The following is a 19,566-nucleotide window of genomic DNA, read 5'->3' on the forward strand; positions in this document are numbered from 1 at the left end:
TGTCTCTCCATCTTTGCTAAACTGAGGCATAAAAAACCCATTACAGAGGACAGAGGACATTCAGAGTCAGACTCTGTCCTTTGCAGCAGTATGAGCTGGTTGCTGATGACATAATATAACACTGGACTGAAAGAAATAAATTGTCCAGTGGATTTGTCCTGCTGATGGGCATGTTATGAGCAAATAGTGAGGATGGAAACAGAAGACCTGCCAAAGATGAAGTGGCAGATGAAGCTCTGCCTCAGTCATGAGGACAGATACCGAGTTTGCGTTTATATATCATGAAATGTGTGCTGTGATATTGATATAGTTTGTTTTTTTTATCAAACTGATCAACAATAAATCAACATTGCCTTTAAGGTGGGAACTTATTTGACATTTTAGGCAGTCACATGCACTAGGTCTTAATGTATCAAAGCTCAAACAGCCATTGCTCCATGACTTTATTTGATTTTTTTACCTGGCCTGGAAAGTGAGGTGGTGGGTGAGGTCAGCCTCAGTGTTCAACACTGGCTCCTGGTGGCCCTGTCCATGTATGAGCTGGCTCTCTCTCAGTCCCAGACTCCTCTTCTCTATGTGCAGGATTACTGGATCTGGCAAGTGGCTCCTCATCACAAACAGTGGACTGAAAACCACCTGAAACAGGGGATTCAGAACAATCACCAGTGAGACATGCAGCCCAAACAAACTAACGGACTGCACAGAATTAAACTGGCAAGGATGGTTCAATGAATGTGATGATGAGCTCAGATGATCAATAATTCAGCTGCCATGAATAACAACAGATATCAAGAAGAACCTCCGCTACCCTCTGCATGTGAGCGTGTGTGCACAGGATACTCACCACTCTCTGCTGCATGTGAGTGTCAGGTTCAAGTGTGATAAGAGTACACCACACATAGAGCAAAGAACCACTGGAGCAAGGCACCTGAAAGTACACAAACCGGCTGTTATTGATCGTCTCATTACTTATAAATCTAATACAGGAATGCAAAAGTCACACTGCACTTAGGAGAATGTGGTGTTTCCAGTACATCCCATATCTTTCCGCTATTACAAAGGGTTCACAAGAAAAAGATTGATCAAGGACACTCAAGGGCAACTTGTTTGTGTTTGTTTGTGGTTAGAATATAAAATATGGATATCTGATGACTTAAATGCCTTTGCTGCGACTTGCTCACTGACAGAATGTTTATTGCCTCCATCAGTAACGCATTATCATGTTTTGTCCTAAAAAACTTTGTTTCTTGGCTTCTTCCAGTAGTTAAAAGTTAAGTCTCCCCTAAGCCTTGCAACACAATATCATGACTTAGGCGACTGACAACTGTTAGTGCCAGATAATGGGCCATTACAGGCAGTTAAATCTTAGCAAGATTTAAAGGCTGAGAATGTGCCCACCGAACACTGAGCGCTCTTAATGTGTCACTGGTGTTTGTCCCATTTACTCCTCACTCCTCATTAAAGCCTCGGGATGCCAAGGCACATTACAAGTGGTCTAGTTTATGACAGACCAGGGACTTCATTTACTGGTGGGGACAGCAGAGTGGAGCAAAGAGACAGAGCGAACATTCAGTTTTAATATCTTGGGCCTTGCAAAACAGCCTTGTGAGGATGAGGGAGTGAAACTTTGGTAAACAGATAGTCTATAGGCCTGATTCACCGAAAACACTCAGCGCTGGGATAAGGTCAACATGACCTCCTGTACTTTGTCCAAAGTAAAGGACAGGGGCAGAAAAAAACTGTTGTATATCAGAGTAAAGGAGGATGAAGGTGAGATATGAGGAAGAGGAGTTACTTCGGATGGGTTACTGATGCAGATAATCAGGAGACAGATGAGAAAAGACAGACATTCACAGGGGAGAGAGCTAGAGGCTGGAACAGGTGGACAAGCTGAATACCAGAGGATGAAGTAAATAAAGAAGAGGAGTTAACAACCGCAAGATAGATGAGCGAGCAAGTGTGTGGGCGAGAGAGTAAAAGGAAGGGAGGAAAGGAGAGAGTGAAATAGCAGGAGACCGACAGAGATAGAGAGATCTAAGGGTCCAGCTACTAGTCCAGGCAGCTCTCTCATTCAGAGCCAACCCTCCATGTGTGTAATGAATGACTTATCTGAGGAGAGGAGATAACAGCGGAGGTTGGAGTGGAGTCAGAGATGTTCAGACCCACACACAGAAGCTGAGCGAGGCGAGCTGTTAACAGCATGGGGCTTACAGGATAAAGGGAGAACACAAAGACAGAGGGACGGACAAAGACAGGGTACAAGGAAAATACAGAGCAGGAGCAGCAGGGATGGAGTGAAGGAGTTATTGTCTGGCGCTAATCCAGCAGTGTGAAAGTGGCTTCAAAGCCTCTCCATGTGCCCACATATCAGCTAGTGTTTCCTGCCTATGGTTAGTGTTGTTATGAGAGAGCATAAACTGTATTTTCTGCCTCTCAACATGGTTGGGTTACGGGTTAGAGGGCCTTTGTAAGCCTATCTGAGGGGAAGATCTTAATCTGTTTCCTAACTGTGAGTAGCAGCGTGGAAGCTCTGCCACTGTGGCCACCCAGGAGAAGAGGATCCGGTCACAGTTGGTGGTCCAGTCACCAGCTCCAAACATGTGTGTGTGGATGGACAGCCGGTTGGAAGTGGTGGTGTGTGCAATGTGGGCGTCTATCTGTGTTAGTCTGGATAGCACATTCAGCAGCTTGCATTTGGACAATTCCATTCACAGTGGAGATCCATATCCTGTATCTGCTGTCATATCAAACATGTCCTTTTAACAATGAAATTTTAAATAACGTTACGCCTTTAACAGGAAGAGCTTCCAGACAGGTCTTTCCTGGCTAACTTGATCTTAAAGGCAGTGTAGTGACTCTACAGTGTCAGCCTGGGTCTGTTTGAGTTACCACACCTGTACAATGGAGCTGCTGCTGCCCTTGTCCCTCCTCTCCAGCTGAACATCCTGGGACCAGTCTTCGTCACCTCTGGCCCTCACACACAGCTCTGTCATCTCAGCATCCTCCAGCACATACGAGGCCAACTTAGCCCCAGCTTCCAGGCAGTCACAGTGCTCCCTGACCACCGTCTGACTGTCAGGCCCCACGTAGTGCTGCACCACCCGCAGCTCTATGTCCTGAGTCAGGTAGCTGCACATCACCTGCCGCCCACAGATTATTACCTGGAGGAAGGTTACAGGGGAGAGTTGCCACAATTAGAAATAAAAATAATTCATGTCATGTACGGTAGACACTTAGCCTTGAACACAGAGATGTTCTGTGATCTTTGAATGTCCTCAAAAGAAGAAGCATGGCCAAACAGGAACATGGGCCACGTTTAGTATTTTCTGTTATATGATCACATGTCTCAGGCACAGTATCACTGGTACAGTATGTAAGGGATGTTAGTAGTAGGAAGTAGGAACCTGAAACTGCAAAATTCAAAAACCTAGGAATGTTAACCAAAAATTGCTATCCAGGTAGAGTATGCGTGAGAATTTATAGGTGAATAAAGTGTGAAGTTGGGTGAAGTTAACTAACCCTAACCCTGCCTTTAGGAACACTACAGGTTAATGGACAAACTAGGTTTTCCCTTACATTGAAATCTAAAGGGAAAAAAATTCTCTAATTAAGTAATGGTAAAGCATGACATATCTTCATCACTGAAAGGTCACTGGTGCTCAGACAAGTATCACACCTTCAAGCATCATGAATCAATAAAACTTCAGAAGTTCAATTTCAACTTTAACTGTTACTAAAATGTTTTTACCAAAGGGTGCTCTTTGTAGCCTGATTTCTTCTCACTGATCAATTATTTTCAAAGGTCTCTGTCTATCACACTATCATGATTTACAGTATGTACACGAGTGCGCACACACACGCACAAACACACACACACACACACACACTTTTCCTTTTGTCTTACAGTACATCATGTATCATTATACATACGATCTGTATTTGTGTGGTTATTTGTGTGTTTTCGGACACAAATGTGCATGCACGCATGCATACAAGCATGCATGCGTGCATGCACACACAAACACACACACACACACACACACACACAAACAGAGAAACACACGAACACCCACGTGCACACTCACAGACACACTGATAACGTTTTAGGAGAGAGACTAATGTCAGCTGTAATGTACACGCACGCATGCACGCACGCACACACGCACACACATACACACACACAGCTCAAAGAAAGATTGTTTTAGAGAGAAATGAACATATATATATAATGAACATATGAATTGATCATGACAAGTAATTGTCCGCAGCAGCCCTAATACCCAGGCCTTCACACATGTTCTACCGCAGTCATCAAAGTGTGCCCAGTGTGTGTGTGTAATTAGAGAATGCATGAGTGTACAGATGTGTGTATGGCATTTATATGGGGGAGAGTTATACGAGGGGGATTTTTTAACAGCAGTCAACAAGAGGTGCCGATATGAATGATAAAGAGTCTGTCATAATAAAAGACCGTAGGGTAGCTAGACAGGGAGGGAGAGTACAGCAGTGTGTGACACTTTGAGGATGCCCACCCCCCCGGCCCCAACAAAAACACAAGATGAGGTATGCTCACGCAGGCGGGAGCCAACTTCCTCTGTAGTGGCAGCCGCTGTCCCACTCTGAGGCTTTGTGTTGTGAATTGGATGTGACCAACGCTCATACCCTATCATTGCATCCAATGGGAACAAGATGTAAGCAAAGTCTGGGACAGACGGAGGAAGGAATGTGAGAGGCCGAGTCTGTTTTGTCTGGAGGACGAGAGGGAGACATGTGCGACACTTGACACTGTTTACATAACAAAGTGTCACCACTATAATCTGATGGCATCGCTGCATTTTCAGGAATACAACGACTCGGCCTCTTATTTGTGGAAAAATCCAAACATGATCCACCACCATTCCTGGTGTAAAAAGGCGAACGGGGCTGGTTTATGATTTGGTTTATGCTGGTTTATGATTTCCTGTGATCTTCTGTGTGGATTGATGGGCCTCATTGTGTTTTTGGATGGCTTCAGGCTCATACGATTTTGTTTTAGTGCTATAACACAGATTACAAAAACAAAATACGGTATGTTGTTAGCTGAGCAACAACTAAATCATAACATACAAGTGGAAAAAACGAGAAATTAAAAAGTGCTCATCCCAAAATGAGTGCTGGGAAAGAGGCCAGGCAAAGTGACACATAGCAGTGGTCAACAGGCATAATGCAGCAAACAAGTTCCTGCTTTCTGTGTAGTGCTGAACCACTTACAGGACTTTTTTAAATATTAGCAGAAAGATAATCTGCAGGATCCCTGTACAAACGTTTGGTCCTTGTTTATTGCTGTGGTGTATTTGCACCACAAATCTTCACTTCACTTAATCTTTAATTAAAAAGGCCGTTGGCCATACCACCAGACGTTTGCCTTGGCTTTTCTGCAAATGAAATCAAGGTTGGGCAACACTCTCCACTGTTTCTCCTTTAATTGCTTAAGCTAACTACAAAGCACTTATTAAAATGATTCCCAGTAAACGTACCTACAGCTACAAAATGTATAACTTTTTGTATGCCAGAAAATACCGAAACATTAAGTAAATTCCATCCAGTGATGAAGACAGGGAGATGAGGTTGTCAGAACAAACCTGTTCAGCAAATGTAACTTTTTATATTCATGTCTTATATCTTAAGTATTGTTGCAAAATAGACATTTATTTAATATAGCAGAATGAAACTGAATTGATGTTTGCTGGTTGAATAACACAAATAATGTGTTTATAATTTTTTTGTTTTTGCATATTTTCTCAAGGCTTTAAGAGCTTTTGTGTGCTTTTTATTACAATGAAAACATGACCAGGAAAAAAACTACAAACCTGAAACAAATAAACAAAGAAAAACAGAAAATCAGTAAAAACTGACTGTACCTGTTTCTGGACACCGTTGAGTTGCACCACCTTGATGATGAGTGAGGCGGTGCGTCCTTTGTACTGAATGGTCCTCAGCAGAGTCCCAACATTGTCCACGCTGAAGGCCTCTGACCAGCGCCAGTTCCCCCATCCCTCGATGCAGATGTGCAGCAGCTGCAGGACAGGACAGAGCACACACACACACACACGCGTGCACACACAGACACACACACGCCAGACAGAAGACACCAGACATCAGAGGTTAGTCTTCTTGCCCTTTATTTATCCCCAAGCAAAAGGCAAGTAAACAACAAGATGCTTTGTTTAGAAGATTTTGTTAGGGGGGAGAAGGGAGACAACAAAGTTCCTGTTTACTGTTGCTGAACAGGCCTGCTGCTGTTGGAAGCAGAAATGGAAGGTCGCACACAATAAACTGGCTGGTGGAAAACAGCTGATGTGGAAGCTCATTATGGCGAGTGTGTGTGTGTACTTGTGCGGTTGGATGTTGGATGCGGTTGGCTCTGTTCTCCACACGTCTAAATAAGAGGCAGATAGTTTGCCTCTCAACCTTTTCAGCGTCATATCCATCACTCCAATGTGGAGCACATCCATGTGTGTGGCTGGGTGGAAACACAAAGACTCAGGAGGACAGCAATAAACAGACGCTGTCCTATCCTTTGACATTCAAACAACTTTACAATGGTGACAATTTTCCGACCAACAATTTTCCACATAATTTCTTGCATTGTGGTCCAGGACATGGCAGCAGGACTGAAAATATGCAAAGATGCATGATTTCAGTAATAACTACATCTGTATCTGCACACAATCAGCAGACGGGTGTTTTTGATACTTTCTTATTACACAATATCAGCATAATGCAAAACACTGACTTAATTTTAAGTAAGATGCCATGAAGTACGCTTTGCTGCAGCCTTTGCTACGTGTTCCTCCACCTAAATCCACTCGCAAAACATGCTGTATAAAAGCCAAGCGGGCTGGTCAAATGTACATCTGTGCACACAGCACATCTGTGCTACAGTGAGCTCATACACAGATGATCTGTCCACTTCTCATCACAGGATGCTGAGCACTATATGACAAGGAAACTCATTTGTCAAACAATGTCGTGAGATTATGGTCACAATACAGGAGCAGAACCATAAATACGCAGGGGGATCTAAAGCCTGAGGCAGCGTGACTGACCTTCCACCTGACTGAACTCTCCGTGTCAGCTCTGCTGCCAACACTACTTCAAACCTGCAACAGTTGGAAAAGGAGGAGAGCGACAACGTGAGAAAGACAAAGAATGTATGTTGGTAAGAGAGTCTAGAAAGACAGGGGAAACGAGGGGGTGTGTGTGAGGGGGACGGGTTCAATACTCTCCCAGAGGAGTAGCGACCAGAATGAAACCCTGAAAAGTGCTTTTGAAGATTTACACTTTGGCTCGTTGCTTCAATGTGCCGAACATTTAGCCAATCCGTTTAAAGAAAAACAAATTACTCCTCAGGTCAAAGAGCACGGGGGACCCTGGTCAAGACCTTCGATGTTTCTCTCCACCGCAGTCTTTCCTCACTGTTTGAAGGCAGATTTCTTTACAAAAACATTCTTAATCAAAGCCTGAATTCACTCTCTTCAACATCAGCCCTCCTCCCTGTTGGCTGAGTGGAAATGACATAATTTCTCAGATCTCCTGCTCAGTTATTCACGGGGAAAGTGGCAGAGTGGTGTAAACAGCCAGGTGACGGAGGTTAAGGTTAAGCCTAAGGTTAGAGAACCATGAGACGATTCCCTAAACCAGCACTTTCGTTACAATCAAGACCAGTTAAGATCACGGCGGTTTGAGGAAAACTTTATTGACATTCCGATCTTTCTCTCCCTTTAAGTGACCTGGTGCTGGATGAGATGGAAACCTTTTAATATGCACTCAACATCAAATTTGTCCTTAACCTCTTAGTATTAGCCTCTGACGTTTAGAGTTCGAGTGACACTGCGTTGGTGTTAGTCCTGTAGAAATCCTGTGAGGGTGAACCCGCTCTGGTGTGCCTCAGCACCATCTGCGAGGACCGATTTGTTATTTCAACACTTCTCTCTCCTTTAACCCCTCTGCTCCCCCCTTTCTCGCTGTGCACTTTATCACGTCTGTGGCTCAACTTGACCTTTAAGGGAGAAGTCATAATAACGTCTCTCCTCAAACTTCAAACAGCGACTGTGCTCTTGTTTTAATTCATCACTGCTCTGACTCAAGCAGTGGAAGAAGAAAAAACAGCAGTGACACAGATGAACTGGACACGTAGGACAACAAGAATGAAAAATAAGAAGCTGTTTTGCCTCTTTGTGACTTATCCAACTGTTGTGACACTGAGAAAACCCAGTCAGCCACATGTGGTGGTTTTATGCACATGGATTAAGCCTGGCCTTACACTAGAAATATGCAAGTGAGTGGAGGACTTCACCAATAGAAATGTATTTATAGGAGGATGACGCTTAATCTGAAGCAAGAAGTCAATCATCACAGTGTCCCTCGCTTAGTCAATTAGTTGAATTAAAGTGTAGGTTCACACTTTTTAAGTGTACTGTATTTCAAAACAGTACTCAAATACCCACGTGTCCATACTGGCCATGGAGGGATCCTTTCCTAAAGAAAATTAATTGCATGTGATGCGGACAGAATTCACTGTCTTTACTCTGTGTGTGAAAACATTATAAAGCTAAGGTAAAGCTAATCTGAGACTTCAGCAGTGTGAATTAGGCAATTAAATGTGGATCCTTCAAAGTAACTTTTTAGCAGAAAATTCCCACTTGACCCTCTGCTGTGGTTGAGTGAGAAAGCGCTATCCATGGAAGCACATAGAGACTTGATTTATCTCACTCACTCTGCTGAAGTCTCATATTCACATTTCACATTTTTGCTCAGTATGCACAAGAGGGCCAACCAATAAGCCTTTCAACGTAGAGTACATATGGTCATGTCAGTATTGTTTTAAGATTTGAAAACATGTAGGTGACAACATGACAGAGGAGAGGGGGAACTGGAACTGATGAAAATTGGTCATTGCACTCACTTTTGAAACTTTAATACAGTAAGAGTTAACTTTTTCACTCACAGTTTTTTGTTCTGCTTGCGGCGCCCCCAGGCACGTTAAGAAACCATAATCACATCTGCTTTCTAATTTGAAAATCTCTAACCTCAAGAACCAAAATGATGAAATACCCCACAGGGCCTTACATGAGAGTAAAGCCTGTACTGTATAATAGCTTGACAAGGCCGGCATGCCAAGGTGACAAACAAAACTGGACAGGAATAACTGGAACACATATGGAGTAAGTATGAAGATTTTAAAAAAAGCCAACAGAAACTACTCAGACTTTGATAAACATACCAATTGTATTCATTTTTAATGTTTTAGTCAACTCTGTAAAATGTGATTCTTTTACTCTACTAGTGCCTTGAGAAAAAACCTAACCCTATTTTGAGTAAAGCCAAAGCAAACAGCCTGTAACCTGATTCTTTATCTTATTTCTTTTAAAAAAACTAGTACACCCGCCCTCAGTAACTGATGCTGAGTTGAAGATTTTGTGTCCAAAACCAACTAAGAACCCATCTGTCATATTACGATCATTTCCCGGGCTGAGCATTGAGTGTAAAGGAAACGTGAAATTGAAATCTCAATCTCTCCTCATTTCCCTTAAATCTCCAGGGAGAGATTGTGATTGTGGCTGGCTGGTGATGGACACTTTGTTTCCAGCACATTACTGGGCTCCAGCTTTGGTACCGGAGTGATTTGCATGGACATCATTAAACTGAGTAATTGGACATAACTGTGAGTGCAGGGACTGCACTGTACCGTCCTGGAATATCGTCTGCTATCTGTTTCAATGATGGTGAGCAGGATTTGACCGGGGTCACGTCACACTGTTGCTTTTCCAATAACAACTCTGGCCACGAGCCCTGACATTAACAAATAACAAGCATTCACCCGAATTTGCTGGATGAAACTTGACCAATGGTAATGACATCAATGAAAGGGTTTAGTCAGACATATTTTCCAACCATTAATATGATCAAACTACGATTATTCATAGCAATTCTTTAGAAATGAACTGACTAAAAGTTACTGATATGCCTTTTGATTTGACAGAACACTGTAGCCTAGTATCGTCATGAAGATTTACATGACATGTTTGTCCACGTACACTGAGATAGCTAAGATACAGATGATTCATCACAGTTCCATGGAGATGAATCATCTGATTGATTTGACAGTTGTCCACCCCTGCTTGAACTGAATCCACTTCATTCTTTTTTGCTCTCATGTCCACAGTCAGACTGCAGGGCCACATCATCACAGGGATGGCTGGCCTTGTAGTGGTCAAACACAGCCATGATGAAAGCCGAAGTTTGATATGGTTTGTATGTTACCATATTACCGCTGGGTTTACTGGCTTTCCCACAATCCAATCTGCTTAAATAACTGTATTGTTGAATGTTGAGCACATAATGACGCTTTGACATATGTTTTCAAATCAAACAGTCTGCTGAAATTGTGACTAGCCTAAGCATAACAAGGAACACCTGTCGACTAAACCAAATATCTGAGGGTCAGAATAATGCAGTTAAAATCCACATAGATCGTGTTGGGACCATGTATGGTCTTATCACAAGATCAGTGCCACATGAACATTTTGAAACTCCACCACCCGGACTTCCCAGTTGCTATGGGAACTAAATGCAGAACCCAAACATGGGACTGACACATTCAGAAATGGTGCTAACTTCTGAGAATTACCATCACCACCCGCCTAAACTGTAAGTTATAGGCAGTGAGTCAATCAGCCAACCAAATCCCATCATGGATACGATGTCATGTCTACTTCCTGGTCCACTGCTTAATCCTGTCCCCAGAGACAATAATTAGCAACAAAGTTTCCTGTAACAGACGGTAAGATATCAGTCAGTCATAACCAAAGCAATGACTATTAATTTCCTGGTAAACATTACCTCATTTGAATGGCAAACACTCAAGTGTCTGCTTTGATGGTGTGGGTGTCAGGTCGAGCGTAGGCACAAGCATAGATGGAGAGAGAAACACGCACAGCTGGACAGACATAAAATCTCTCTCTTTCTCACGTGCACACACCAAACTCTCTCCAACCCCTGTCCTCCTGCAGACAGAACGAGTCACTGCTGCCACTGTAACCACTATCCGTCTATTGTCCTCTAGCAGGAATGTGCTTGGGCGCACATAACACAAATTAAGTGTCTGTCCGCAGTGGAGATGTAATCATTGTTCCTGGATGCTGCAAAGACGGGCTAACAAAGCCGCAGTGGTTGCTGGTTGTCTACCCATTACTACCATTCCTTCATTCCATCTCACTCAGACTATAATAGGAGATTCGAGACTTGGAGACATGGAGTAGAGGTATAAACAACGCCAGTAGCTTTGCACACTAGTTTCCATAACAGGCCCAAAGAGACTGTGGCAGGTCTTAGATGGCTGATTACCACTCAATTCCACCCAAACAAGCTAAATTAAACTCTCTGAAGCTTGAAACTGTTTTGAAATTTGAAAATGATGTGAATTCAATTTCATATAGCAAAGGTTTAAAAATAGCCTGACAAGTCTCTGTACTGCCCATCTTATTTAATGTCATCTGGGCGTAGATGAGAATAGAGCGATGTGGAATGGAGGTCTGTCTTGTCTGCTGAAATAACTTTGAGACCAGGGAGCTAGCTAGCCACCTAACAAATGAGAAACAGGCTTGTGCCCAGACGACGAAACAAAAGAATATGGATTACTTTGTCCTCTAGAAAGATGAGTATGGGAAAGAAGAGAAAACTGCAACGAGAGAAAAAGAAAAAAGCGTAAATGAGTTAAAGTGAGAACAGAGAGACACAGCATCCTTGCCAGGGCAGTGAGGGCTAACCCATGTAACATGAGGGAATTATGGTGGCTTTAACAGCTGTCTGCAATGCTTCTCTCCTCCTTGGCTCCCTCTCTCTGACAAAAGAAGCAAGGCAGTGCAACATCAAAGCCCAGATTTGCAAGTCTAAGAAGCGGTTTGCGAGCTGGAAGAAGGTACAGAGAGAAGGCATTGTGTGGGTCCGTGGTTGACAGAGGAGATGTTAAGAGGTTTATGCTTGACTAACACTGTTCCATAGTTCTCCCTCTGGTTTCTACCAAGGCATCTTAGACATCCAGGGCCTCGAGGGTTCCAGGAGACGCAGACACAGCAAGTGTTTGCACCAAAATAAAGGGAGCTGACAAAAGGAGTACTGTCTGAGAGGGGAGAGGTTTGAAAACCGCACGGTGGGGGGATGAAGAAGTCAGTGGTCGAGGACCCTTGGAGGACAGAGACGTTGTCTTAGTCGAAGAACACAAAAAACAACACAAAAGCTTACCCTGGGCTTTAGAAATAAAACAAACTATTGCAACATGCTGCACACACACTGCATAGTGAGTACACATACAGTACAGTTTCACCCACAGCATGTTCAGACTAAATATCCACCCAAACACCCATCTTTCCTGCTTGCTTATTCCTATTCAGGACCACATGACTTTGTAGCCTATTCCATCTTACACTTTGCAAACAGCAGGAAAACATCAGTCCACTGGAGGGCTAACACACATACTGTGCATAAAAACAGTTGTTCAGACAAACACAAACAAACAAACATGCACACTGTACATACAAATGAAGAAAAAGTGGTGCTCTTGATCACAGGCTGATTAGGCAAGAGGAGACCTCAGTCACCCGCACCACGACCACAACTAGAGTGCCTCTCATCTACCAGCAACTGTGGGCTGACTGCAGTCTAACTCAGACAACGTGAATGCAATTGATGTCTCCAGTGGTTTGACAATGCAATGCATAGTGCAATGTAACACTTCACTACAGAGAGGACTGGTTCACTACAATGAAACCACAAGCTCTCCTGCAAAAGAACAAATGCAGCGTGGGCTAACCCCATACAGCTACCACTAACCACAAAGTGGTAGATTGTGTAATGAAACTGAAGCGCAAGAAAGTGCAGCAAACATATCATCACAACATGGTCATACATTAAAAAAAAATTCTCATGCTTCCACGCCAAGTGCTGGTAAGACATATGTATTAGTGTGTTTCATTGGCTCTGCCTGGCTGAGGGCCCACACGCATGATTGGCACAAAAATAACAAATAACCGACAGCTCTGGGTGGTTTTCAAACATGTGTTTGACAGAATATTTCAAGTTGTGATTATTCAAATGCCATTTTTTAATGAGTGTGATGCTATGATGCTTGGTTTCACCGCTGTTTCTTCTTTCATGTTGGATGTGAAGTTTAAGACGAGATGCATCTCTGGGTCACAGGAAGCCACCTGACCCGTCGTTCCTACTGGTCAATATGCCAAAATCACCATACAGCTCAGTGCTCTTCCTGTGGGACTGACCATACAGCACTAAGATGCTGTCCGTGGTGCTGAAAGCAGGGCAGCACCACGCTCGCCTACTTTCAACCTGCACCTGCCCGTCTTCTGATTGAGGAGAGAATCAAGCAGTGGGCTGGCTAAGTGAGGCAGACGCTGTATGGATGCAGCTAAGGTTTAGCCCACTTCTGAAAAGAGCCCTGACTAATTTTAGAATTGGGACAAACTTCTGCCAGATTGGTTGTCCTTTAGTGTGCTGTTTGAGAAGGGTCAGAACACCTGATTAATGCCTGCAGGATCGGACGATCTGTTGGACTTATGGCATGTCCAAAATCTTAGTTGGCTGTCTTGCAGTTGAGCAGTCCCAGAGTCTCATTTCTGCCATGGCTGCTGCCAAAAGGTCCGTTATAAACTGAAGTGGGCTTGTTTTAATCCGATTGGAGCAGTAGTTTACATGTTGCAGCTAAAACTGTAGTCTTGAGACTGCTGTGACATAAAACTGAACTTCACTGCAGAACACATGGTCAATATTTTCTGCATCTTCCAGCCATCCCCAGCTCCATGTTTTTCTTCTTACCTTCCTCTAGAACTGCACAAAGTCATGTGACTCTCTCTTTACACAGCCATCTTGTCTGAATAAACTTCATTGGATTCGTCACTGGGCAAAAAAAGTCATTCCATGCTTTCATTCAGCGTGGGCTCCACATCGAGGCCAGTCGGTCGTGAGCATCAACGCTGCAGATTCTGGCCAAGCAGAAAAGTCAAGTAAAACGTGAAGTGTGAGTTAACACAATGTGCAAGATCAGTAAAAACACAATTCTGGCAGCTTCAGATGGTATGGAGCAGAGAGAGGTGTGAATTTTGGGGAAGCACCCAGCACAGTAGAGCTGGTTCGTGAGTGGAAGCTGGTCTGGTGCCTGTCTTCAGATATCACGGCCGAATGCATTAGAGGTCTACATTAATTGTGTATCAACATTCAGGAGTGTTCACAGGGTTGCAGATTGACACGTGACAACAAGTCAAACGAAAAGACACCAGCGATGTCAAAATGTAAGACAGCCACAGTGAGAGACCTCATTCTGCAACTGACATCATAGTGCAACACAGGTTTTTGAACTTGTTAGGAGTCAACTGAATAAATCTGCTGTCACAATGTGGACCAAGGTCATTAAAACATACCAACACTTTTGTCATGTGGAGACCAACCAGAAACAGTTCTGCTGCCCAAGCGGGGTTGCAACCCATGGTTTAAGACTCTTTGTTGTAGTTTCAAGGCCAAGGATTTGATGGAAAGGATGAAAACATATTTTTTAAACTGCTAACACATTGGCATGTTTAAAAAGATTTACATAGAAAAACAAATATGAGATTCTAGCAGCTCAGCTCTCATCAACATGATAATTAAATTAATCTCCTCATGTCAGGGGGAGAACTTCCTCTGGGACAAACTACACAGGGAGTGGAATTACTCAAATATATACACACACACACACACAGTCATGACAGACAAATGGCTCATCAGATATACAACATGGAATCAAAATAAAATCTCATAGCATGTCAGCAAGTGTGAGAAAACAAACTAAAAAGATCAGGCTGAGTTTGGAGGGATGGGCATGAATTAACTGTTCAGAGATAAAAAAGAAAAAGCGGGTGGTGAAGGTGGAGACTCACTGTCCTCCCTGTCGTTCCCATCCAAATCTTGGCTGTGGCAGCTGTGGTAGAAAGCTGGGGAATGTATTGTTTTAAAGTGCTTGGATGAGGACCAAATGGTGGGTTGCAGAAAGATGAGAATGGGTCCCCAGAATATTCATTGATTTCAAAAATTATTGGCAACATTATGTTGTCGAAACTTTTTCTTTGTCTTTGCTATATAAGGCAAACATGAGGTTCAGAACTTCTTGAGACATATCCTATTAATCACTAATCAAGCCTGCTCCGAACAAGCACCGCTGGGAGAAATAGTTTCAGCCCTCCAGTGACATACACAAAGAATAAATACTAACTAACGGCAAGCGCCAATTTCTCAAAGACAAAAGCTTTAGCCCTAAGGTTTGTCCTGCCTGAAGGCTGGAGTCCAGTCAGGAGGACGGGGCACAGGAGACTGGGTATCTGCTAGCTCTCTGGTTAATATCCCCAATGAGTTGATATAGATTTGAGAATTGTTTTCCTTGTGCACTGGAGGTCCAGTTTCTGCGATGAACAGAGGTGCAGGATCAAGAAATCTCGGAGCATAAAGGGATAGGACGGTTATTTGAAGCGGGGCTGGATGAGGTACTCATTAACAGTGAGTGTATTACCTACAGTAGATGGCGGTCAGCATGCCAACAGTTGAAGAAGCAGCAGTATTGGAATAATATCTAAAGCAGTACATTGCTGTAGACAGGGGGCAGCAGCAGCTATGTATTTTAGCCACCAAAAAAAGGCCCACCTAAAAAAATCAACATCAGTTTAAATGGCAAACAGCTCTACCTTGTCGTCAGACAGCTCTTTCCGACTGGAACTGAAGCCATTATCTCTCTATCCAAAGCCACAAACCAAACCAGACTCCTTTGGTAAAAACTGTTATTTTACCTCACAGAACACGGGGAGTTGCTGGTCTATCGCTGCCTTGATGGGTAAGTTTGTTTGTGTTATTGTGACTTCAGTGAATCTTAGCGAATCAGTACTCACTCTTGTCAGTGACCTCTGGGGATCTGAAGTTGGTAGAAATGCTTTTCTTTTGTTTGGGACTTTTTTGTAGTTTATATATATATATATATATATATATATATATATATATATATATATATATATATATATATGTATGCATGGACCCCACCCTGGATGGTTTATATTCATTCATCTATTCATTCATATTCATATGCTTAACTAATCCATCAGCCAGAGCTGCAAATCGAACCTGAAGTTTAATATATGGATCCTCTTCCTTTTTACCTTAATTTAACTTAACTTCATTTTTATTGTTGCTTTATTTGAGCTGTGCTGACTAAGAGGGCCAGGTCCTTTCCACTCACCATGGACATTTACCATGTGACCTGGACCAGGAATGTGAATCGTGCATAGCTGAATAAAGCTGTAACCTCGCCTAACGATGACTGTTCTGTTTGTCTAAGGTTATCCTGCAAAGGACGCCATGATGATAATAATCCTCTCTCTCTAAGGACTTAGTTTCTGACCCCCTGACTCACGCACAATTTGTATCTTGTTGCCATAGACACAAAATGTTAAAATAACCAGTACATGATGGACCTTCAAATTCAATCATTTAGACAATGACAAAGGCTTTGCCTAAATAATCACTTTGGTGATTTCTTAATTTTTATTCCACTCGTGGGCTATTTCAGAAGACATGCCTGGACAAGTCAAAGAGTGTGACAGTACAGGATAAAGGACTGAACTGGTGCACACTGATGAACTATAAATAATGACTCAGTGGAAGCGAATGTTTCATGCATCAGTCGTTCATGTTACTACACACGAATGTCAGCTTAGACACAAACTATCATCAAAGTGTAACTCAGCGAGTGGCCAATGTTTAACCTCTGTCTGATGATCCAGTGTTCACCTTCAAGTACATGCCAGTTTAATAAAAAAATCTGCCCTCCTTCTGGGCCTGACCCAGCTCTGAGGATAAACAACAGGAAAGTGTAGGTTTTCTCCAGGGATCAAAATGGACAGCAGTCCCTTTCATCGGTTTCTCTCTCTCACCCCACTGACAAGTCAATGCGTGGGTTAACCTGACTGGAGCTAATATCTCCCAAAGGGCCCTTAATCTACTGCAGTTCAAGCCACAATCTTGGATGAACAGCACAACTAAACCACTTCACTGGAGGGCAGTGTTTCTTAAACAATGGGTCAGGGCGATGAAATATGAAATCCTACTTGACAAAAGAACACATATTTTAGGAAATAAATATACTTCTTTTGAATAATGAGCTGTAAAAGCTGAACACGGCTGTAGTCTGAAAACACTAACCCGCATCAGACTGACATAGTGAAGTGCCCATGGCAAGTAAGCAACAGGAGACACGCGTAATAATACACACATGAGAAAACACACTGATGTAAAAATGTTACACTTTCCTCACACACAGAAACACACATGTACGCAGGCACACGCTCACACACACACAAATGTGCACACGCACATGCATACTTGTACTTCACCACTTATGAGGACCCTCGTTGACATAATGCTTTCCCTAGCCCCTTACCCTAACTTTAACCATCACAAATAAATGCCTAACTCCAACTCTAACCCTAACCAAACCCTACTTCTAGCCTAACCTTAAAACCAAGTCTCAACCTTCAAACAGCCCTTTGAATTTGTGAGGATCAGCCGAAATGTCCTCACTTTCCAAAACTGTCCTCACTCTTAAAAACTTGTTTCCTCGCTATGTAGCAAGTACGAGCACGAACACGCATGCACACATGCATGCACGCACGCACTCATACCAAATACCTCCCTGTCATGCCTGCTTCCAACAACACGGCCAATCTAACCACACACTAATAGTCCTGGGCTGCTATCTCCAGCACATTACCCCTGGGAGCCACACACATGCACACCAACACAACACTGACAGACAAATGCACACGGCCCAATACCACACACACACAACACCAACACGCAAAGACACACGTCTAGTAAGAGAGAAGCCTGCTCCTGGAGTAAATTACAATTTATTCAAATTGTGAATATTCCTTGTAGGCACTTAAAAAGTCCTTCCCAAATCCAGGGGGCTTTTTACGCCCCTCTCCCTGCTAACCACACTAACCACAGGGATTTCCATCAGCTAGGCTGCATCCTGTACCAAGCAGCCAGATATTTCAACCATCCACACCCCACCACACGCCATAGCCCTGAAAAACAGCAGGGCGGGGACAGTGAGTGTGTTTGTGTGTGTGAGAGAGAGATATAAACTATACTTAATAACGCAGAGAGTGTGACGTACATATGACCAGCATGGAGTTTTTTTTGATCAATGTATCAATCTATTTGGATCTGTGTATTGCTCTCTCTTATACAATATATATGAAAAAAGACATCAAAACGTATAAATGGGGAAAATTGTGTGTGTGTTTATAAATTCTTTACCTTGGCTGGTAAATGCTGGGGTGTGAAGGCATGCTGAGCCTGAGAGAGAGAAACTAGACTGAGAGGCCTGACAGACTCCAGGCCTTCGGAAACATTTTATCTGTGTGTGTGTGTGTGCGTGTGTGTCTGTGTGCGTGTGTGTGTGTGTGTGTCTGTGTGCGTTAATTTGTGGGCATAAGTTGATCAAGTGCTTGACCACAGTGGGCTCTGAGGACGTGACTGCCTCAATCGACCCTTTTAATGCATCTTATGGTTTTGACTGACAGCAGAAACAGGGGGGTTGAAAGAGAGGAAGGGAGATGGAGAGAAACAGAGGTGCAGTGAGAGGGAGTGTGACCTGAGCTGAGGTTCACATTTCACTGCGAAAATACTCTGCTTGAGAGTTCTTCTGAAAGAAGTGACAGATATTCTGAGGTATGTCAACACTGTGGGAAGTGTACACTGGTTAGACCACTCAGGATCACACACATTAAGCACTCTTTCACAAATGGATACACAAAGGCACACACAGGAGATTGCAGGATTTTAAATATGCCTCCCTGTTTTGGTTCAAGTTGAAACAACAGCAGGCCTGTTCATCTAGGAAGTTCTGTCCCCTCTCTCCTGACTCTTTCTGACTGATGTCTATGGACCTGCAATAGCAGATTAAGATAGGATTAAATGATTCAATGCACGATAATGAAATATAGTTGGCAAATCTACTTGTCTATGCTTGCTTAATGTGATGCTTGTGCATCATGAACAGAGAGAAAAGGGGAAGGTGGGAGAGACAGCAAGATAGTGAGTAGACACATTTTTGGCTGTGCTGCCACTGTAGAGTTCTCTGAGCCAGTCTGTGAGTGTTAAGAGCATGGCTCATCCTTTGCCCCTTGCTTCCATTTTTCCATGTCCTTCAGTGTATTCTCAAGTAGGCCTGTACAGTATCCCCCTTGACAACTCCTTGCTACCCTCACTTTGACTTTCTCATATTTCCCAGTCCAATCTGCCTTCATCCCTTCTTCTTCACTCCCACCATCTCCCTCTGTTCATGATGATCTCATGTCCAGTAAGTTCTCAGGGGAGCTGGAGAGCAAAAGGGGGACAGATTACTTTACAACAGCAAATTAGTAGCTCTGGCTCGTGTGTATGTGTGTGAGTGTGTATGCCTGGGGACAGGTCAGCTGGGACACA

General features: G+C 43.2%; 1 protein-coding gene across 2 annotated transcripts in view; it reads right to left on the reverse strand.

Annotated features, from left to right (window-relative positions):
* The window catches only part of LOC121609858 (vacuolar protein sorting-associated protein 13B-like), a 316,585-nt gene that overhangs the window by 23,414 nt on the left and 273,605 nt on the right, over window positions 1-19,566 (reverse strand). For both annotated transcript variants that reach the window (XM_041941573.1, XM_041941574.1), the window contains exons 47-50: window positions 5,901-6,056; window positions 2,895-3,161; window positions 845-928; window positions 461-636 (exon numbers count right to left, since the gene is read on the reverse strand). In XM_041941573.1, coding sequence (XP_041797507.1) covers window positions 461-636; window positions 845-928; window positions 2,895-3,161; window positions 5,901-6,056 — 683 coding nt within the window. The remainder of the gene's footprint in view (window positions 1-460; window positions 637-844; window positions 929-2,894; window positions 3,162-5,900; window positions 6,057-19,566) is intronic.

This window comes from Chelmon rostratus, chromosome 8, assembly GCF_017976325.1.
Source record: "Chelmon rostratus isolate fCheRos1 chromosome 8, fCheRos1.pri, whole genome shotgun sequence".
NCBI lineage: Eukaryota > Metazoa > Chordata > Actinopteri > Chaetodontiformes > Chaetodontidae > Chelmon > Chelmon rostratus.